The sequence below is a fragment of the Dermacentor andersoni genome, chromosome 4 (genome assembly GCF_023375885.2).
Source record: "Dermacentor andersoni chromosome 4, qqDerAnde1_hic_scaffold, whole genome shotgun sequence".
Classification (NCBI taxonomy): domain Eukaryota; kingdom Metazoa; phylum Arthropoda; class Arachnida; order Ixodida; family Ixodidae; genus Dermacentor; species Dermacentor andersoni.
The window spans coordinates 71,742,428-71,765,695 of record NC_092817.1 but is presented as its reverse complement, the minus strand read 5'-3'; the positions used below and the strand labels follow the sequence as shown (position 1 = coordinate 71,765,695).

Here is a 23,268-nt window from a genome sequence, read left to right as displayed (position 1 = left end):
GAAAACTCCGTCGCATTTGCGACAGCTGATCGCACAGAAGCAAGGTGGAAGCGGTAATGGTTTCGTATTCGTGCGCTGTCGCTGAGGCTATACATGCGGCGCGCAGATGAAAGTGCCATCTCGTTTCTCTAGAAAGGGTCAGTATCCAACACGTTCGCTATTGTTTTTTATTGGTTTTAGATTAACTGTCGTGTTTAACATTACAAGACAGCGCAGCGATTTATGAGGGGTGCCATTGCGTAAGGGTCCAGAATGATTTTGGTCCGTTATGAAGTTTTTTAACGTGCAGCAAAACGCGTGGTACGCGAGCATATTTGCATTTCGCCCACGTATTGACATTCAGCCGGGGACCTTGTTCTGAGTAGGGCACTGGCCTAGCCAGTAAGCCCCGCGGCGTTTCTTTTCTTTTTTTTTTTTTTTAAGTTCTCCACATTAGTTCTACTGTCACTGCTTCCTCCGGGATTTCTGCGGTACACCATTCGCTTGCGCATTCCCATTCAAAAAATCCTTTGGCGGTAACTATCTCCGTTGTGCCTTTTTTTATACATGCAATAAACTGGTATTTTCATATTGTGGCGTGTATACGAATGCTTACATTCACATGTGACGCTAGATTTTCTAGGGTACAATATTCGACGGCTCGTGAAAATTGTCACCAGAGAACTCACCCGGCCAATGCAGCAGTTACATAACAAATCAACATAAACAATGCCGCGGTTGTCTCGCCAGCATCGTGTTTTAAAGGAACATTAGAGAAAAATAATATACACTGCGTTATTATTAGTTCATGCTTCTAAAATACTAAAAACGCCACTCTTACTATGAGATGGGGCAGGAAGGCGGCTTGCTAAGTCGGAAGAACCGGAATAAGGAAAGAGCAGGCGCAACGCTACCTAGAAATTCTTGCACTACGCGCTTAAATATGTTTACACCATTTGGGTCGTATCTTGTCCCATAACAATTGTCGCCATCTGTCTTGCCCATATTTCCTTTCTTTAACGCTGGGAACACGGGAGCATGAACGGCATGCGCGTTATCAACATGACAGAGCATTCTCGACAGGAAAGTAACGAGCGCAGTGTTTTGAAGAAAGCAAGCGCAAGCGAGGCAAATGATGATCATCCTTGTGGGACATATATACACCGCAAAGGGTGCAACTGTTTTAAGAGTGTCTATAGCATGGCATGACATCCGATTTGGAAAGCACGTACTAGGGTCAAGTTTTGTTCCTTCACACTCTTAAACAAATGTACACCCTTTGGGGTGTATATTTGCCAGACAACAATAATCGTCTTCTGACTTGCTTGCGTTTTATATCTTGAAAACACTGCGCTAGCTACTTTCCTGTCGAGAATGCTCTGTCATGCTTATAACGCGCATGCCGTTTGTGACTTGGAAGTACCGGGCACGCAGCGTTAAAGAAAGGAAATGCGGAAAAGACAGATGGCGGTTATTGTGGTGTGGGAAGATACGACCCAAAGGGTGTAATTTTGATTAAGAGTGTACAGATAGAGGTGGGCCACATTGTGTGCTTAAACAGTCCAATACGAAACTTCGTAAGTGACTTTTACTGCACCATAAAGGCACAGTGCGAAAACGTTAATTGAAATCAAGTGACGTCGCACTGATGTGCGCTATCGCTGGCTTCCGCGCGGAATCTTAAAAACTACATTTTGGCTTTTATTTCGTGTTCTAATAATCAAGCTATTACTAAGAAATTCACAAAAATATGCAGTTCTGAAAGAGTACTTTATAATTCTAGACCGATTTAGTGTTTCTCTGAAGTGACCGCCCCCTCCCCCCCCCCCCCCGTTTTTTTTTCTGATCTCAGCTTAAGAAGAGGATGGCTCCTTTATCTAGCCGGCTCCTCCTCTGCAAGGCAAGCAAAACTAAAAACATGAAAACGATGAGACAGTCAAGTATCCCAAACATATGCGAATTTCCGGGCAAGAGTAAACGAAGTCACAAAAAAGGTAAAATAACACTAAGATACATGCACAGTTCCATAAATACAAAATAGTTCGAAGACACGCACATCAGTTAAATTAGTAGATGAGCAGGCCAATAAATCTACACCCATCTACATAAAAGGACACAAACAACACATAACAAGTCACGTGTTCTTGCTAAGTCTCCGCTTTAGTAGCGCTTTGTCCATCAAGAACGTTTAACAACACACCCAAGTGACAGCCATGCTAAACACATAGCAAAAGAAACACGTGTTATAAATATAAAGACCTGACCTACGCGCAAACAATTTAAATAAAGAAAGAGAATAGTGTCGCCGTTCACGAGTATCGTTGTAATACTTAGACGCAGATTTTAAAAGCCACAAGTGCTATTCTCTAAATCCATCGTTGTCCATCGACCAAGTATTCTTTTTTTTTCGGATTGATTGGCCGACGGTCTGGTAACATTAAACCAGCTTTTCGTCTTCGACGCGCAGTATCGTATAGCAGTCACTCAGGGATGACGTGTTGTATGCACCTTCCTCGGCGTCTTCACAATGGTACGGCGGACTAGCATTTCATTCAAACGTTCTACAATGGCGCGGATAAACATCTCATTCAGTGGACAATAGCCGCAGTCGCAGCGCTACAAGTTCTTTAGCGGTGCGCATTTTCTGACTTCTTGTTTACACCGCATCTCAATTTCAACCAGGTGCACCGTCGCTGAACTGCCCCACGGATGACGACTTTCTGGTCAAGTTTCTCCGCGCCCGCAAGTACGACACGCAGTCCGCTTTCGAGAACATCAAGAAATACTTCAAGGTTAGAAGGGACAGACCGGAACTGTTTGAAGAGCTAACTCCTAGCAGCATCCCTTTCGACGTCGTTTGCCGCAAGCATCAGCTGCTGACGGTGTCGCGCCGCACGGATCCACTGGGAAGAATGGTTCTGCTGATGAAGATCGGTAAGCCCGGTGAAGTCACTATGCGCTGCTTTTTGGCGAATTAGTTTATCCATTACACTGCGGCTGAGAGATAGAGATGCAGAAGATATGGAAAATACAGGAAGGTTAACCAGTAGGCAAACTTTGGTTTGCCACGCTAGAGTGGGCAACAAGGGAGGCAGAGGTAAAAAACAATAAATTAGCTTTTCGCATTACAGAGGGGAGCAACGCCTCGTGTGGTGACCGTGGTCACGAGAAGACTTTTCAACAACATTTTGTATTACTGACCTTGTTACACTGTGAAGAGGCGATAACTCGCTGTCGCGCTAGCAGACTTTGACCAAGGACCGTTGTCACAACAGTGCCGGCCTTATAAGAAATCGCTACCGAGGGCGACGAAGGTACTGCTACGATTTTTCAGGACAACCTACCTGCACAAACGCCTGTAGCCTGAATTGCTGTTCGTTGTGCTATAATTGGTGCTGTGCTGTCATAGTCTGACTGACTTCGGCGATGACCGGGTTTCTGTGCTCCCCGTGTCCCTCTCGCCTCTGTAAGAAACACAGAAGTTTACTTCATGAAATACGTCTAATAAAAAAAGTGTCAACGCAGTTTCAGAAAATACTTATATCGTGCCCGGATGAAAGCAGCTTTGTACCCGCCGTGGTTGCTCAGTGGCTATGGTGTTGGGCTGCTGAGCACGAGGTCGCGGGATCGAATCCCGGCCACTGCGGCCGCATTTCGATGGGGGCGAAAAGCGAAAACCCCCGTGCACTTAGATTTAGGTGCACGTTAAAGAACCGCAGGTGGTCAAAATTTCCGGAGTCCTCCACTACGGCGTGCCTCATAATCATAAAGTGGTTTTGGCACGTAAAACCCCATAATTTAATTTCTTTAAAGCAGCTTTGTATTGCTGGCAGCCTTGTGGCGAAACTGCTGCTATGTTGGTGTTGGAATAAATGCATCCTTTAAAAAGCAGTGGTTTCTCCGGCATCCGGCACCCTGTCCGCATGAAAGAGAGGGTAGTGATAATTGGGAAAGGCACGAAAGGCACGAACCAGGCTGAGCCCGGATGGCTACTCTCTACAGAGAAAGGGGCCTAAAAGACGAGAATAAGGAGAGAAAAAAGAACGGCAGCACGCATGCAGAAACAAGCTGACGCATTCATCGTTCAGTTTGTCACAAATGGTCATATGGCTGGTGCATCTAGACAAAGGCAGCAGCTCTCTTGCGTGGCACTGCACATCGCGAACACACACCACCATGGCCACAGGATATTTTCACGAGTATTGATGTATCCGGGTTTGCGTGTGAGAAATCGTATACTACAGCACCACTTTCGAGTTGTCCGGCCTTCAAGTGTGCTACAAAATAAACGGTTGTTTCAGCTACCAGTAGCACAAAAGCGTGCGTCAAAATATTCGGGACAGACTGTAACGGCAATTTATATTTTTTAGCAGATCTTGGAGGTCGATATCTCGGAAATAGCGCTAGTGTTAGGATATTCGTTAGCATGGTTTAACTACTACTTTGCTCTTCAACGACATGTGCGCTAGAGTAAATATTAAAATAATATGCAACCTGTTAATCTTTTGATTTAGCTGCCTAAACATTGCAATCTGTCGCTCCAATAGTGTCTGCCTCTTAAGGCAATCAAGGTGAACAGTCAGAAACCTGGTATGTGCCCAAGGTGATTAATTAAAATAAGTATAAACGTAAAGTACAGAACAAACGACATATGTATGCATAGTTGAGTCTCACTATCGAGATATTAATCACGTCAGTCGTCGTTCGCTCAACGATTTCTAAAATGGTGTAATAAACGAAATTATTTATCGAGGAATTACAGCGTTCACACTTATCTGTGCTCCACCATAAAGGGTACGCGAATTTGTGCAGCCATATATCGCGAATTCTGTTGGTCGTTTTGGAGTGCGACAAAGGTAGTAATCTTATGGGGCCGTTCTGAACAGGGCGCTCCGACTAAATTCGGTTGGTTCTTTCCGACCGCTTAACCCCCGACTTGGAGGACCCAGAAATGCTCCCACCGACAAGGTTGGAGAAATCGCTAGGTCCGACTGGTTTCCGGTCGAGCCAGCGCTATGCTGTTTCCGTCAGCACACTTCTTCCGCTGTAGCTTAGGGCGTTTAGACGGTTTCGTAATTGTGCTGTGTTGCTTCGTGCCTCTCACGTCGATGTTATCAACGCGGCAACGTCCTCGTTTGTTAGCGGCACCTTCAGTCCTACTTTTGAGTCGAGAGACAAGCAGTGACAGCATCCCATCACATAGAGATGCAAAGTTGTGCTGGCGTAGGACTGCCTTGCAAACGACGGCTACTGTAGTGGTCGAACACCTACTATTTTTCTTTTTCTCTCTCGCCGTGATGCTTTGATGTTGCACGATGCGGGATGTTCAGTCGGGAATCACCGAAATTTGGCCTCGCTTCCGTTCTTCTCTAATATCCGAAAAGTGGGCTGCCATTAAGATGACGCGTGCTTTTTCTGATTCAGATCTCGAGGGTCTCGCAATCCGACTCGGAGAACCGCGCAGACCACCGGAATTTGCCAATAGTACTCTTGTATCCAATCACTCGCGCAACCATCTTAGCAACATCAAAAATATATTTGTGCTTAACGATGCTTTGCTAGCGCAGAGATTTCACGCGAAGCTCCAGTATACTATTATTTATGAATCGCAAAACAAAGCACGCCTGACGAGGAGAAAGCGAGAAACTGTCGTATTTTCTTTTTCGGAGGAGCAAGTGAAACGAGTTCCTGACAACGATTGGACTGGTTTCACCAAATGTCGACAAAGAGCGACACGTGCAACGGATCGCAGCACTGTGTACCCCGCCGGCAGTCGGCGACATCAAACCAAATGTCCGGGATTCCACTATTTCATTACATTTTGCCGTTGCGGAGCAAGGTAATCCTTAACATACTATTCGCGCAAGTAACGTTGAAAGGCGTGCATTGTTAATCAATCTCAGGCTTGAGGTAAGAAGGAAATAACTCACTATTAGCATGTAGGAATATCGCGATGGGACAGTCCACTAAACGCAGGTGGTTCCCTCACCTAGGAAGCGTAGTTTTATGAAAAACAAGGGTTAGGAGGGTCATTTGTCGTACGAGTGGTGACGGTTGCATGTGCGTTTATGCTGCAGCACGGTGTGTGGTTAAGGGGCAGGCGCTGAACACCCAATACTCGGGGTGATTTTTGTAGCTCGGTCGACCCCCCACCCTTTTATTTTTCTCACTAAGTTGCTGCACAAACATGTAAGTGTATTCACCGTAATTTGAAGTCCGGCGTCCAGCGGCTGCCATGTTACACGTTATTATGTGTGACAAACACTGTGACATAACTGTATATTTCTCTTCGATTTCTATCAGAGAATCAATGCATGGAAGTGTCACAACTCACTTTTGCGGCAATTAGATTTCTCGGTGAAGGGACCATAACCACGTAATAAAAGGCCACCTCAAGCAGAACTAATAAGGCTGGTCGTTTAACTGCTATGCCACAGCCATGCGCCTGGAATCAAATGTATCTCTGCTATACAATAGGAGGGCTTAACATTCTATTTTTTTTTCTACCGCTGGATGATTTTCACGGTCTCTCGTTCATGTGTGCGCCCCTTAACGCAAGCGTTTTTGACTGTGTTCCAACCTCCAACCACGAAAGCAGGTGAAAGAACGAATGAACCCCCGCCCTATTCACTTCAAAATAAACCGACGAACGGTGCACATCACTTTGAAACGTCCACGACACCACTACTCTGTGATGCCATGGAATTGACAGCATCTGATCGCAGTTCAAGAATACCACAGCATGCCGTTCGAAATACGCAGCCTAGGGCACATCAAAAATTTACAGCAAATGGCATTCTTTGACTTCTTTCCTGCTCGCTGGGTGGTGGGGGCAGATAGTTCGGGCAACCTGTATGATTCACTCAGTAAACCGATTGAGGCCAAGCCGGATTCATTTGAAATCCGAATCGACAGCAGTCATGTGCAGTAGCGCTTATACCGGGACTAACAGAAAATGACGTGTCCACTTGTCCCTTTCGTTCGCTGCTGAAATTTTGATTGCTGGACTGGGGTACGCGTCAGATGACAGGCGCTAATAGCCAATCAGCACTTCAGCAGCAGACGAAATGGTCATACCTATTTGGTGGACATTTACTAAATACTCCCTTTCCCCCTGTTTTCGTGATTAGGAGGCCGGACTTTATGTGCTCATAGAAGGAGGAAAGGATAGCGCTGTAAGGAGGAGAAGAGGGCTGCCGCATAGGTGGTCAGTAGACAGAAATTAGGTCACCGGTGGAGAGGAAAATGCATTCGCGTCTCTGGACCTTCTTGGTTGGCCGGAGAGACATTGACGTTACGCCAGAGGTTGGTAAATTTTGTGGATAGACGAAGCGGTGGCGCGTCATGCTGCTGCCATGTCTGCGGCAGAAAAAGAACAGAAGTTTGAAAAGCGACGTCATGACCATTGAGGAACGAAAATAAGCGTTTAGTCAATGACGAGAGGCTCGGCAAAGACGGGCAGATGCCTTGAGTACCGAGGAAAGGGTAAGAACGTAGCATCAACGACATTTACATGTCATTTCTCGGACGCCGAGTTCGCAGAGCTAGGTTTTGATTTGTAAATGCTATTTACTACTGGCCAGCCGTTTTTGCTAGCAGCATTACGATTGGCTGAAATCGTTGCTTGCCTGAAGTTTTAGGCCGAGGTGTTTTTATGAATACGGGCCTGGATTCTATTCGCTTACTTTGACAATCATCTTCGATGATTTCTGCTCAATATATTGTGACGGAAGCGAGGTGTAGGCGAAGTATATATTTAAAAAATATTTACAAAGGAAGCTAGGGCAAGAGAAGACGTATCATCCGGCCCACGTCTAAGCGACCTCATCGTCGTCTTCATCGCTCTGCCAAACTACGCGTTCATCCATGTATCATCCATTCATCCATGTACGCGTTCAACCGTGCAGCATTGCGTTTCTTAATTTAAAAAATTAGTTATTTGTTTTTATTGCTTATTATTCTTATTTATTTATTTATTTTGCTATTTTCGTGATTAGGCATCGCGGGCAGTGCTGGAGACTCCGGTACGATAAATCAAACAGCCCCACTGACGTTTTGGCACTCGCTCGGCCGGCTGCCATGCCTGTCACATCATTGGTGCCGCCGATGGTACCCATAATGCAAATTGAATATGGAAAGATTAGCGTTAATTTCTGACCTAGTAATAAGATTATTTTACAGCGAAGGCTAGTTCTCCCAGTATCGTGTCCGTGCGTAGAACAAAAGACAGTGCAATGCCGGGCCGACCGCGGCGGAGGTGAAGCAGGCGTTAATCAAGTGGGCCGATCGCGAAGGTAGTACAATGCCGGGCCGACCCGCGGCGGTGGTGCAGTTAGTCCTTAATGGGCCCATATGCCCAGCTTCGCTGGTCATCATTCACAGAGTGGAAGGGCACTGAGTTTTTCTTTCCCTGAATACTGGTTTTCAAAGATTACTCAGCCAGTAGAAGATATAAAAGAACAAAAATATGGACAGCTTGGTATATATTGGCCCTTCAACAGAACGAAAGCGTAAACAGGAAAGAAGGTACAAGGGTATTTTATACTTCCTTTACCTCTTGGTGCTTTGTTTTAACGGTTGATTTGAAGCTTCTCATTAGTGTCCAGTTAAGGATTTAGTTTGAACAAACAATCACTAGCCATGCGCTGGCATATTACGTTTTAGAAGTTTTCTGAGGGCTTGCTCTATCGAAAAGAAGTCGGATGACTAAACTGGTCCCTTATAAAGAATGCTTTTTCTAAATTTTTCTGGCGGCCTCTAGGTTCCTGGAATACCGAGATGTGCACACTGAATGACTTCTTCAGGGTGGGCATAGCACTCGCCGAGTGCTTCCTCCTTCGGCAAGACTTTCAGGTTAGAGGCATTGTGGTCGTTATAGATTTAAAGGGCCTCAGCGTCTACCACCTGCCTTACTACACGCCTTCTGTTATAAGAACGCTCGTCAGTCTTGTACAGGTAAGTGCAAAGCCTTTTGTTCCCCACAGTGCAAAACCTTTTATCCCCAGGTTCGGCCAGCATACTGCTACACAGGGATGACAACGAGAAAGATAACATCGTTGAATCAGCTGGATGTTGCTGAAGGGATGCAGTAACTTAAGAACGGCGAGGTAAACAAAAGAAGGAAGTAGTAACCCGGGTTGCTATCCAGGAATGCATTCAGCATTAGCTGAAAGCATATGGTTATTTGTGGCACAATGTTGACCTGTGTTGGGTGGCGCTCCCCTTACCACCGTTCCTTATCCGCACACGGGACCGAACCGGCACTTCGAGTGTCACTTCCTCAAGGACCAGTTCGCAGCGCTGTGCATCCTTTACTACCGCCTCTGCTTGCAGACACGCAGGCGCAGCTGTCGCAAATGACATCGTCTGCATCTTCAACAGGAGGCGCACCATCTTAACGACATCGTGTCAGAATGCTAGCTGTCGCGAGGGAAAGATGCAGAGAACACTCACCCTTACCACCGGTACCACCGGGCGGTTCTAATTGCCGCTGTAACCGCACAAGAAAACAGCTAGACAGTCGCAAGAAATCACGGTTATTTCCGAAGGAATGCTTAATGCTTAAGATTTCAAGTTGACTCCCCCCCCCCATTTCAATTGGCCCACCTCCAAATTTAAGGTTGCCCCACCCCTACTACAAGCTTCCCCATGTATTTTCTGTGGATCCCAGTGATCACGGGGGTTCTCCCTCTGATCAAGATTGTTTACTTTAGTTGTTCCTTACCGCTTATAAAGCTAGCAATTTTCTATATTTACACCATTAAAACAATTAAATGTCTTCGCGCATTATGCATTCTTGTGCAGGCAGAAGGCATTACACTTTTCGCATGACTTTTCGCATGACGAAGCTGGAGTACTCGCCAAAGAATGCTTACGATATAAAATCCAAAGTAACCTATGCACTTCTTAGGAGTTGTGGATGCGAAAGCATTAAAGTCGAATTTAACGCCCCTGAACTCTTCACGCGCAAGAGAGCACGTTTAGACGCTTGGTCAGCTTGGCGCAATTTTGATTTGGCTTTACTGATGCACAGTTAGAATGCAGGCGAGAGCTTGCGTGGGCAAGGAACGCGCGGATAACATAAGCTCCAAAGAGCGAAAATGAGGTGATGCGGCGTCGCGGCAATGCTTTCTCCCCTCAGGCAACACCTGGCGCGCTATTCCTGCAGTAGGTGTCCCCTTTCGCCCGCTGTGCTCCGTTGAGCCCCGCTCATGACGTGGCATAGCAGCTAATGGGAATTTAGGTGCAGTTTTTAACAGTGGCTCCGTTTAAGCTTTTAGTTCCGCCGTGGAGCGTTACCAGAAAACTCAGCCCAGCTATGCGCCGCCTCGCGTTGCCAAGCAACCACCTGCGTGGCACCGAGCCACGTAACCTCCTCGCACCCCATGCTCGTAGGGCGGAGTAGTGACGTCACAGGCGAGCAAAAGGTCGCAACAACCGGCACGATGACACACCTCTCGCCTCCTCTACTCCGTGCGTACATGCTGCTTCCATGGGAAGACCGAAGAAGCAAGCAACAAGCGATGCGTCGCCGCCGAGCGGATCCGGAACACCGCGCCGAAGCTGCGGCTGAGGAGAGGTGACGCCGAGTCGAGGATCCCGAGTTCCAGTCCAGGGAACCCGAGAGTCACCGAGAAAGCGATCCCGGCCTGCGACTGCTTGAAAACTTCCAGCGTCTAACCCGCTGAGACAACAACTTATAAAATCCTAGCATAACCTCGCAAAACCTAAAAACAACCTAGCCAAGCCTACAACAACCTCGCAAAACCTAGAAACGACTTAGCCAAGCCTACCAACAGCTTAGCAAAGCCTAGCGTAACTTCGCAAAGCCTACAAACAACTTAGGCAAGCCACGTAAAAGCTAAGTGATGACAAGCTCCGCTGTTGACTCCAGCCTTGCATCACTAGTGCTAGCTGTGTACGTTTTTTCGCTTGTCCAAAGGACAGATTCCCGTGTTTTCGCTCAATGGGCCATTGATACTTTCACAAGAAAACAGAAACAGGCTCTGTCTTCGCTGTGTAATGATATGGCGGCCAAACTTGTCGAGATGCACCAACTAGCCTCGCAAAATTGCGAGGCTAGTTGGATTTATTACGTATGGATTTATTATTTAGCCAGCTCTACCAAATTTGCATGGATTTAGAACAAAAATGAGGCGCTGTGTCGTCACAATTCTCTCCTCCAACGAATGCAACACTATAGACATCTGCTGACGCGCTTTTGCATAGATACACTACTGCAATAAGTAGTGTCTCAACATATGGCGGTCGTGGCGTGTTTCTGGTTGCGATATTACTGCGCTGCATGCTGTGTGCGAAAGCATAGCCTTCGAGGTCTCGTTCAGTTACACACACAAAAAAAACCTGTCGCCGAGGCGTGGATTGCGACACAACCTATTGCCATGGTGCGCAAGATAATAGAAATCATTTTTCTGGTTTACAAACTGCTCAGTTGACCAAACGTCCAGTTATGAACGGCGTCAGATGCATGCATGGAAAATTGTAAATAATCATTTTCTTACCGAAGGGACCATATATACAGAAAGTTCGTTTAACTTTTTTTCTACTGTGATAGCAATTATGTAGACATTCCAGGCGCATTTATGACATCGCCGTTGCCGTCGCTGTGATGTTCCGTATAAAGTGCAAGGGCGATAAAACCGTGGCAGCTGAACGTATGCTGTATGTGCGAGTGAAAGCATGTGAGAGAGAGATGGAGATTCTTGATAGGAAAGGAGGAAAAATTGGGGTGACGTGCAGCGAGGATGAGCCGGCAAACGCGGTTCGACCTCGCGTGTGCGAGCGAGAAAGGCGGCTCGGATGAGCGCTCTCTCCTGTCGCGCGCGAGGCAGGGGGGTCAGGCGAGGGAGGAGGGGCGTTCTTCTCCGGCGGCTGCTAGGGTGCCTAGAAATCCTCTGCGGCGTCTACTATCGCTTCTACTACGGCGTTGGCCACGCTAATTGCGGACGGCGTAGTAGATGCCGTGGTTGTCTCGCGCACGGCGTAGTAGACGCCTTTGGCGGATGCCATAGGGACGCGTTGCCGGCACTTGTGAAAGCGATCTGCGACGTGGCCAACGTGCGTGCCCACGCAGGCCTCTTCTTCCCAACGATCTGCGATGATTGCAGAGTGCGCGTAGTGCCGGTATCTTCGTATGCGCTGTGCTTTCGACGTTTCGTTTGCCTTGAAGCGAGAGATGCATGAAGCTTATATCCCTTGCTGCTGCTGCGATTCCTCATTCCAGAATTTTGACAGCGAGTTCTCGCGCTCGTCGAGCCAGATGTGTTAATGTTTACCTATGCGCTCGTGACATTGTGCTCGTTAATTTAGTTAAAACACGTTGGTAGGGTAGGTGGTTTGAATCCATGATAAAATTTATGAGTGGTACTGGGCAAGGCCGTAGAAAGAAGCAGGCACACAAAGCCAGGTCTGAGCCTGTTTGTCTGTTTCTTCCTACGTCCTCTTTCTGTCACGCTTACACATTCTATCATTGTTAATTCAGTTAGTAAGCGAATGTCTACAAAATTATACGGCCGCCAAAGCTCTTTTCCTTACTTCATGGAGCTATCCACTAATTTGCTATCGCAATTGGTGTTTTGCCTGTCGGGCGAAATTGTTCATTTTCCCTTTCAGAAATGAAAAGGCTATACCATCTGAAATTCCGATGTGGTTTTTCTCAAATATTCGTCTTCGATTTGGATGGGAAATTTCAGGGCTTCAGCACCCGTAAATAACAACTGTGTGTACTAGCCTATGGCTCTGTTTATTCAAGCGTATTGCTACTCAGAGAAATGGGGCACGATCTCCGTCCTAGCTTTTTAAATTCATTTCAGTGTTAGTCTGTCGCGCCTCGTTGACGGTCAACGAAGCCCCAGTGCCAGTATTACCGAGAGTCAAGAAAAACGCCACATTGTAAAGTTCAAAAAAGTACCACGTTAGAGTCTCAGAATACTATTCAGAATTCTTTATTCCGTGCGACGTGGACCGTTAGCGTACACCGAAAAGTTATATAAACGTGCACTCAGCTAAATTTACAAAAGCACTTGCGCTTCTTTTTAAATACACCAAAGTGTTAAAATTGCATTTGCATTAGTAGAGGATTTCCTGTCGCTTGTACATTTTCCTTCTTGATATGAGCATTATTTTGCCGGACGGATGGGGTGCTGATGCTAACCCACGTGGAAACTAAAGGCTTGAGGAGGTGTATTAAAGTGATAAGAACGTGGTACTGTTATTAATATTGCTCTGCTTTGTGCATGCGTGAAGCAGATAACCGGAAACGTGCTTAAATATGTTTCAGAACTGCTTGCCCTTGCGCCTGCAAAAAGTCTACATTATCAACAATCCTCCAATATTTGACTATTTATTTGCAATAGCCAAGACCTTCCTTAAAGCAAAACTAGTGAAACGGGTAAGATTCGTCTTCATTTTCTTTCTATCAATTCTTCATTGTTTCGTCACTGATGATTCAGAATGAAGTAAAAAAGTACGAATCTCTGCATCAAAGAACATGGCATGAACATTGAAATTTATGGACGAAGCCCAACATAAGAAAATGTCACAGTGCGGGAACTTTTCTCAAAATATCATTTGTTGACAGCTCAACGCGAATCTAGCGTTGAGAATAAGAGCCCCATACGAAGAATTTTTGTGAATTAAAAGCAACTGAGAGTTACAAAGAATAACCCATTCAGCTACATTGTTTTTGTGATCGCCATGATGAAGTGCCCTTCGACTACGAAAGAAACTTTCACAGATGTGCAAATTTATTATCGGGTACATTTCAATCAAGCAACAGATATAAAATGACGAAGCGTTAGCCAATCAATTTGGCAAGTTCTCACGTTGAATATGCAGGATGCGAATAACAACGTGAAGATGAGGACACAAAGCAAACACCGACAAACGACCAAAGGTTTATCTCGAACTTTTCTGTTAACACGTGCTTACAAAATAATGACGCTCATTACGTATTATATACCTTACCTCACATTCTGTTACCACACGTATATTGAGAGATGCGATATCTCATAAGCATAACCTTGTCACATGCCAATAATTGGTCTCGGTTTTCTCCTGTCGGTCCCACCAGCACTTGAGTGCAATAAACAGAAACCATTTAACTTACGTTTTAAGCATGAAATGCTTTTAGCTCCCGCTCTCGGCGACCTTCAAGTGAGCTTGAGCAAAAACCAGAACTGTTATTAGGGCACTCAAACGAGAACATTCGGGCAAGTTGCCAGAGCAAAACGAGGTTAACCAGGCAACCAGTCAAAAGTTAAGAATATGCAGTCTCTGGCCCCGAACCCTTGGTACAGAACCTCATTACATGCGCTAGCGCTAGTTACTGGCCAGACAAGTTACAAAAAAGACTGCTTCTGAGTTCTTCCTAATATTTGTTCACAATATCACTCAAGCTTTAACTTCTAGTACGCAGGAGTTTTATTTGTCATTTCCAATAGCGACTTTCGTAAGGCAGATACAGCGCAACAATACACGTGATTTTCATCTTTTGGCTCTGAGACGGGGTCGCCTGTTCAACGCCAACAGTCTATGAGTTCCGCGGCTCGAGATATGGCACCACTCTGCATCATCAAGCCGGCAGCGTCCGCGCGCTGTGGCAAACTGTTTGGCCGAGTCGACTCTTGCAGTGAGGTTCAGTTATACAAAACAGGTTCATGTGGTGCGGTGTGGTGTAGTGTTATTTGGTGCTGATGTGCGAACATGTACTGTACCCATTTTAAGATTGCGCCTAGTATCATCTCCAACCAATCTGCTTTGCCGGTAGCCATTTCATAATTACATCTATTTTCGATTACAGGGGAGCCATATTTTTCTTTGTTATTTTTTTACAGATTCGCCTTCTTGGCTACAATCTGACAGAATTGCACCAACTTGTGCCGGATGACGTCATTTCGAAGGAACACGAAGGGACGAACGAAAGTTTCGATTACGACCAATTGGAGAGGGAGTTGAAGACTGCTGAGAATTTCTTCCAAGCGCTGAGCTCTTACGGATACCGCGAGACGTTGTCAACAAAAAGGGCGCCCGAGCCAAACGGCGTCCTCGCTGACGAGGAACTGTCAAGTGAAGATTACGTGCATCTTTAATCACTCTGTGATCGAATGAAGCTTCTTGTGGCCTCTGCGTTGAGAAAATTGAAAGTAATACGGAGGTGTTTGTTCATTGTCTTGCATTCCCCACTTGTCGCGAACGCAGCTCCCATATGATTCTCTTTCCGTTACTAAGCATACCCCACCATAAAATGGCAGCATGTTACCAGACATTTTTCCTTGTAGACCTCTGTGGATCTTCTCTCTCTTTTCTGTCACTCTCTCCCTCTCCCGTTTTTCTATGTTGGGGTCCACAAATTAAGCTAACATATCATTCATAGGTATATTTTACGTTAACTAGCGTTATTGACCCCATTTTTGGTAGCTCTTTCCTGCGAAGCCAGATTTCACATGGTACAGGACTTCACTCGCTGGTGACCAAGTTGAAGTGTGACGAAGTGTGGTGCCCTCCCGTTGTCCTCACAGCAGCATCCATCGGAAAAGGGACAATATGGGGTGTCCTCCTTCCTTTTTTGTTGATGATTGTGCATCTGTTGGAGTGCGCACTTCTTGCAAACAGGCAAGGTCCGTGCTGCAGAAACACCGTGCTGAACATAAAGTAGCGCTGGAGGAGACCCTCAAGCCTTATAGGTGCCGATACCCTGCTTGAGCTACATTTGCTTCGATGATAAGCGACGTCCAGTCGCCCTGCCTTCTGGTGTGTAATATAATACACTGATGCCGAGTCACATCATGCCCAGTTACATCAAACGGAACGAAGATGAGGATTTCATGGCAACTTCTGGCGCCATTCGTAGCTGCACTGCAACTCGGCGAGCGCGTTCAGTTGCCAGCGCGGGCCATGGACCTTGCATCCTGTTAAGAAATATGTGGGGAAGTTTAAGGAACTCCAGAGAGGTGGGCTCTTCAAGCCTGCTACTCTGCGCCGCGATAAAGTATCGAGAAAATGAGTTATGAATGAAGGTGATGTGATCAGAAATCGCAAAAAAGAATATTTCTCAAGAACTTTAATAGTTGTGAGGCAATCCTCGCGGTCTGCGAGAATTCAAATAATGCAGAAATTGGTCTGCCGAGTGAACTTGCGGTCAGACCGAAGTCCCAGTAGAGAACAGCTTAAGTAAGCTGTCGATGTATTTTGTATAGAGAATCATCCGCCATCTCACACGCCGTAGATGCTTAGTAGCTATGGTGGTGAGCTGATAAGCAGGAGATCGCGGGATCGATTCCCGGCCACGGCGGCAGCATTTCAATGGTGGCGAAATGCGAAAACACCCGTGGGGGTACTTAGATTTAGGTGCACGTTAAAGAAATACAGGTGGTCCAAATGTCCGGAGTCCTCCACTACGGCGTGCTTCATAATCAGATGGTGGTTCTGGCACGTCACACCTCATAATTTAATTTTAGTTAATCATCCACCATCTTCCATTTACGCACGTACTATGGGCAGACTATTTCCTGCCCGCCACCACAATCACCACTGGTAGAGTCGGCACGTTGAAGTAGGTGCATATTGTCGTGTCGTAGTGACGGTCAAGAACACAGCAGCAGAACAATGAAAGACGAAACTAACTTTTTATTGGGTGAACTTGCACCCCTAAATGACAGCGACATTTAAAGCACAATGATAGCGACGAGCACAGTCAGCGATCACCGAAAATCTGAATCTGCGGATCAAGCGCGTCAACTTTTATACGTTACTTGTCGAACGTTCTACCGTAATCACTGCCGCCCGCATGCCTTCAAGAAAGTATTACAGAATTAGCGTCGCGCATACAATTTGGTTACACAAAGTTCGGCGAGAACATACACAGCAGATAGAATGGACGATAATATCCGAGCAAGTTCCAAACCCTGAAGACGCTCCTCGCGCTGAACGATAACGGGAAGTTCGAGGGTGAAGTACAGTCACAAAAAAAGGATAAATATATACACATGTCAATATAACGCTTACTAAACACCACACTTCATCATAGTATTCGAACAACGCACGCGTAAATTCAATGGACGCAATGCGGTTTTTGAAAGATGTTAGTCTTTTTCAACTGCGATGAATGATAATGACAGCGGTGAAATTAAGAACATTTGCCAGATTTCGGAAGGCTGAGCCCGTTTACGGGCCACAAGAAGGCCAATTTCGCAATTGTCGCTTGAATTATGCGTTCATTGGTTGGGGGCCCAAAAACATAAAACTATTCCAATTTGTTTTTATTCCGATCTCCTGACGTGAAACCTACGTAACCGTCGACGCAAGCATCGGGTGGTGAACAGCAGCCTTGCTTGCTCGATAATAGGTCACTTTTGTTTGCATTCGAGGTAAATACCATCGCCTACCTTGACAAGCCTTTCTTATGTAATTGGCTAACAGGAGCCGAGGAGCGTGCAACAGTGGAAAGAGTTTCGGTAGGGCCGAGCTAGCGCAGTGAAAGTAGATAACTGGATTAGTAGGTTGATGCCGGCGTCTACGATAGCTTGCGGTGGCTGGTCGAAATTGTGGCGCAAGAGCTACGACTACGACGTGATGGAGGAGGATCTGCTACAAGAGGAATTTTTCTAAAATGTGAACTCTTACGGGCATCGCAAGAAGTCAAAACTTGAAAGCGTGTTTAAACGAAGTACCATATATTGTACGCTTTGAACTGCTTGGCCCATGGAGCAAGAAACGTCAAGGAACGGAAACTACACTGCTTGTGGCAACCGAAAAATGTCACAAGTCCGCGGAGCAGCGATCATGCTGGCGGTACATGGCGGCCGAGAAAGAAATTACCGCCGTTTCGGTTGTCAGGGCAACCGCGGTCGGTGGTTGTTTCTTGCGTTTGGTCACGTGCGTGTCACAAGTTCTATTGAGGGCACTCACGCGCGTTTCTTTAGTGGTGGCAGCCTGGACAGCGTTTGGTGCTGCGATTAAGGTATTTGAGCACAGTAAAAAATAATACGCATTCTTTTCGATCACCGCTATAATAAGGTGATCTGTAGATTCCAGTTGTACCCGACGCTATTCTTGGACACCCACGCGATGGCTTTGATTGGACGGTTGTAAGCCTGCTGGCATTCGTCGAAGGCAAACATGCCTTCAATTTCTTGGAGTATATGACCAACATCATTTTCCTCAAACTCATGGCCTCACATGCTGTGTTAACACGTTCGCTGCCCTTGATGTTCCGGCTGGTTGTATACACTCATTATTGATCTATTAACGGTAGCAGGACTGATATTGGATGACGCTTCCCGGGGAGTCTGCTTCTTTGGGGATGTCCAAGATGCTAGAAACGGAAGAAAGATGCAGGGAACAGCCTCTGGACAGAGTTGCAGGTTTTTCTTCGGGTGGTCCAGGATTACCTCGTCCCTAAGCTCACCGTACTATTTATCCTGTTTCATCATGTTGCTCGTTAAGTGCTTCTCGCAGACGTAATCTGTCGATGTGAGCTGACGGCCGTCTCCAGAAATCGCGGCGACCCATGCTTGCAGTTGTTCAGGATCATTCAGAACCTTGAAGATGCTCACATTTTCCCTGAAAGACTTGTACCCGCTTTCGCAGTTTTCAGCGAAACACCTGCGTTCCATCTTAGGCTAGCGAATTCCGAAGAAGGGCATTGTGCGTAGCAGCGCTGTTAGTAGTGTTAGTCAGGGCGCGCAAACACAACGTTACGGCGTGCCCGCTGAAGCGAACGTCCGTGTCGTCTGCTTTGAGCGGAAGACAGGAGGGCCGCCGAAGAGAACTCCCCCGAGCTGCCCCCCCGGGAATCTGCGTTTTTTTTTTCGCTGCGGTTTGTATGACGAGCCGCAAGATGCCGCCACTGCATGCGCCTCCGTCGGCGTATGCTATTTTTGTGACGTTATCTGGTCGCCCGCGAGCGCACGCGCTGACGGGGATTTCAACTCCTAAATATTCTTCCTCCGTGGCTTTGCCGCACGCTGCAGCAGGTATGGTGTTTACAAAGGCGAGTTGGTCCATGGTCATCTAACAGAAAGCGGGACACGTGCTGCCTTGTAATTACTAAATGACACTTTTTTGCGTCATGTCTACGCATGTTCTTGCGATGTGCGCTTGCTTAGCTGCGAACCATCGGGAGCAAATTTGTGGAGGAGTGGTTCTTCACGAAGTAGGGAAAGGTTGGCACTATGTTTTGCAGCCCTTGTGTGAGCACGGCTCAGCGCCAGCAAATTTGCAGCCAACTGCTCTTTCGACAACCATGATTAACAGAGGGGAATCATGTTATAGCCACACTGCGAAGCAGCCATTGTAGCCCCTCTAGTTATGTTGGTCAGAAATTAAAGTTAAACATGTTTCGCTGACCAAACAAGGATAATGAGGGAGTATTTCCTCCGCTTATCCCCGAGACTGTTCTCAACTGCTGCTTTTCGGCGACGTCAGGCGCAAGATGACCCACTGTGCCATCTATGCCTCATTTATTGGAAGCATTTCCTACTGCCTGCCGACTAGCGTGACTGAAGACACTGCACAAATTATAGTAAGGAAACGGATATGAAAGTCTGTTTCCCACCTCTTCTAGGAATTTGGAGCTATAGACGCGAACGCGTTGAAGGGAGTCATAGCGTGATGTTATCTCTATCACACCTCACATTGGTGGGTATTACTGAATTGGGATGCCTCGACAATTTAAAGGTAATATGTGTAATCATGGTTAGAAACAAGCACACCCCTTCTTTGATTTATTCTCATTCATTTCTAACTTTGGTATCTATGTTTATGAACGGCAAGCCTCTCGTTACTCGGCTCCTTTATTAACCTGTATTGTGTATCATAAGAGGCAACAAGAGCAATAAACCTGCTGTGCATCGAGTTCCTAGCTAATTTCGCTGTAGGTTGAGTTTAGTGAACGAGCCAGTGCGACAACTACTCATTGGTCGCGAAAATTTTCCATGTTTACATGAAAGCCTGTGCATTCTGTTAAATGTCTGCACATTCCACCACAGGCTTCATATTTGTCAAGCCTTTCATTAAGAAAAAAAAACAAGGTCAGGTCACATGACACTGGAAAACATCGGGTATAAATGCTGTGCAATGCTTTCGAGCTCTTCGGCAATTTATTGCGAAAGCCGTATTTAACTTACAATAATCTACATAAGCCAGGATGGGCTGCCAATTATTAATAATACTTAAATGGGCGCAAGTGATATTTCTCCCAGGGAAGCAAGCAACCATTCTACGCAGTTGGCAAAACACGCACGTAACGTTATGCAGCATCTGCATAAGTAATGTCCTACAAAAGCCGTAATTGACTCACGCACATGAAACTTTACCTGCACTTCACACATAGCCGGTCCACCATTTTCGTCGAATATAAACTTGGTACCACTATTAGCTCACCGAGCGCAGTGGGATACGGGCTTAGTACAACGCTGAAAAATATGAAACAAAGACGGGCATTCACTCATCTTTACGAAGTCATCAATTAAACAAGAAGCTTCTAAAGCTTTTGCCACACATTACCTCTAGATGTCCAGTATACAACAAATGTGAACTCGATGTATTCTGGCCAGTTCTCTTAGCAGACTGGGAAACGTTGTGTATAATGGCTGTATAACGCTTTCTTGCACTTGAATAAGTACTTTACAGCAAACACCGTTATTTACCTGAAACTTCCCAAACTTTGTCCGAACACCAGTTTTACACGCCTCCTGTTGCTTCTAAATATAAATTTTGCGCCACATTCAGTTCGTTTAGGACAGCGGGAAAACTTTCCACACGGTTCGTAAAACAGGCTTGTAATGCTCCGGACGCTTGAATAAGCAATTTGCCACGCAGGCTGTAATTATTGTACACAATTCACATTTTAATAGTACATCACTTATAACCTTCACTTAATCGTGAACTGAATAACGAAGTCGCATTCTGTTCTCAAAGGACAACGGGCAAAAAAGGTATACGCTTTGTATACACGGAGTACAAACCAAGTATGCATTGAGGAAACACTTTATTCGTTATACAGGCTGTCCTAGTTAACTTTAGTAAGAGCTTAAATATGTACAAATGCCACGAGCACGGCCAGCGGCTACAATGGCCTGCCGTTACAAGGTCCTGACAGTAGCTCCTCCGGATCCAATAAAGTTCGTTGTTTTTGTCTGTCTGTCTGCCACGTAGTTGGACAGAACAAAGGTAATGTTTTCCGTCACTTGGAGATAATCAAACTATTTTTTCATTCCAGCTAAATAGATAATTAGCCTTAATGAATTAATCAACTCAAATATTATAATTAGCTGAAGAAATTATTGAGACAGTTGTAGAGCTACATTAAAAACTCTCGATACAGCTTTCTGTTCCTCGATACGTGCTACATCAAAAATTTTGTCCGGGCGTGAAAGAAGCCCGCGAATACATCGGCGCAAACTGCCTCGAGCCGCCAGTCGCACGTAAATTTTGCATGCATTTGCGGGCTTCTTTTACGCTGAGAAAAACACCTTTATGAAGCACGTATTGAGCAACAGAAAGCTGCATCGGTAGTTTTTCATGCAGCTCTAAAATTTTCTCAATTACACTTTTCAACTAAAATAGTTGAGAAGTTCAATAATTACTTAAGACAAATTATCTAATTGGACACAATAAGGAAAATAATAATTTGAGAACCTCTACGTGGCGGCAAACAACATTAGCTTGGTTCTGTCCAGGTACGTGGCATCCGCATATTTTTAAACTCTGGCTAAAGTTAGTGCGGACGCCCTGTATAATATGCCTCTAAACAGGGAAGGGAGAAAAGTGTATAGCTATTACCAATTAGCCCCAAATTAAGCTATTGAATGTTTGCCAGAACGTAACCCCTAACCTGCACCCGATTCCGTCGCGCTTGAACTCACTGCGTAATTTAATTTTCGAAAGGCACAGTGAAAACACGAACTAGTTTAGAAAGCTCCGAACCAGTTCTGACCGTTACCGTTTTGGCGCCGGAGCTGAACCAAAACCAGCTCCGCAAAAAAAGAAAAAAAAAGAAGAAATATTTCTCACCCGGCAGTTTTCAATTTGTCGGACGTCTTGGCGGCAGCAAAACAGGGGCCTGTATCGCACCGCCTCTCACCTCTTGTGTTATCTCAGTTCACGCTCTAGTGGCTAACTACACTCAACACTTAGAGCAGGAAGCGCCGCAGCTAAGCAGAACGATTCCAAAAGCTAATACACCAGAATCAGTGCATCGGCAGAGCAGCAGCACTGGCGTCGGCGGCGGCCGCAGCAGATTACATTAAAGAACACAAGCGTTGGGAAGTTGCGAAACATAGTACACTCATCATTTGCTCGAGTAAGCTATCGTCAAAAAGGAAAATTTTGCGTTGATTGATTGATTGATTTGTAGAGTTTATTGGCGCAAGGGCCAGACGTGGCCAAAGAGCGCCAGTAAGCTCTAACGCAATATTTTGCGTTAGAGCTTATCGCAAATAGATCGCTAACGATTCGGCGTTCGGTATATTTAATTGCGCCTGATGCACAGGGGGTGTACTATGCAATTTATGCCCTTAATTGTGTGCAACGGAGGACAGAGAAAGAAGAAAGGCAGGGGGGGTGGGCGGAGGTGGCATAGTAAAGAGGAAGTTTCCGGCTTGCTACACCTTGAGAGCGGAAAAAGAGGCTAGAGAAAAAGAGACGGTAAAAGAATAGGGAAAGAAAACTAAAAACAAAACGAAAAATTAATCGGTGTTCACATACATTAGGCGGTAGCTACAGGCACAATAACAATAGTTTTTATTAGAAAAATGGCTTTACTGGCACAAGATGATATCAGGCTCTTCTTATCAAGATCAACTACGGGCTGTCCAGAGGGTCCACGATGACGCCATAAGGCTCGGCCTGGCGGTACCGACGTGGACGCGGCCCGCCTCGGTCTGAGAAGACCGGGCCTCAGGACACTAATAAAGTTTTGTGAATGAATGAATTAGAATACAATAGCACTATACAAAAGCGGGACTGCCAAAGCCAAACGAGGGCTTGAGGAGCAGTACCCATAATACTTCCACGGTCTTCTGACGGCATCATAAGCCAGGTCTGTGTCGTAGAATTATCTCTTCCGACGGAGGCCGGTCGTCAAACTTGTTCAGCACAGCGGTCAATGAGCACCTCTGCTCAGAATACTGCAAGCGTAGGCACAGAATGCAAGCAGTAGTTTCCTTTTCACGGGAGTAGTCGCACGCTGCGGTGTCGGCCATTCTTCTGAGGATGGCGTAGTATTGGTGAACATTACGCATAAACAACATAGTGTATCACAAGAGC

General features: G+C 46.0%; 1 protein-coding gene across 7 annotated transcripts in view; it reads left to right on the top strand.

Moving 5' to 3' along the window:
- Positions 1-15,155, top strand: part of LOC129386230 (alpha-tocopherol transfer protein-like) — a 30,436-nt gene extending 15,281 nt beyond the window's left edge. For 4 of the 7 annotated variants that reach the window (XM_072287859.1, XM_072287862.1, XM_072287865.1 and 1 more), the window contains 4 exons: positions 2,662-2,913; positions 8,741-8,934; positions 13,280-13,390; positions 14,835-15,155. In XM_072287859.1, the coding sequence (XP_072143960.1) occupies positions 2,662-2,913; positions 8,741-8,934; positions 13,280-13,390; positions 14,835-15,089 (812 nt within the window). In that variant the 3' untranslated portion in view covers positions 15,090-15,155. Of the gene's footprint in view, positions 1-1,831; positions 1,974-2,661; positions 2,914-8,740; positions 8,935-13,279; positions 13,391-14,834 lie in introns of all 7 variants that reach the window. The other 3 variants (XM_072287864.1, XM_072287860.1, XM_072287861.1) reach the window with 3 other exon arrangements.
- Positions 15,156-23,268: the final 8,113 nt, after the last annotated feature.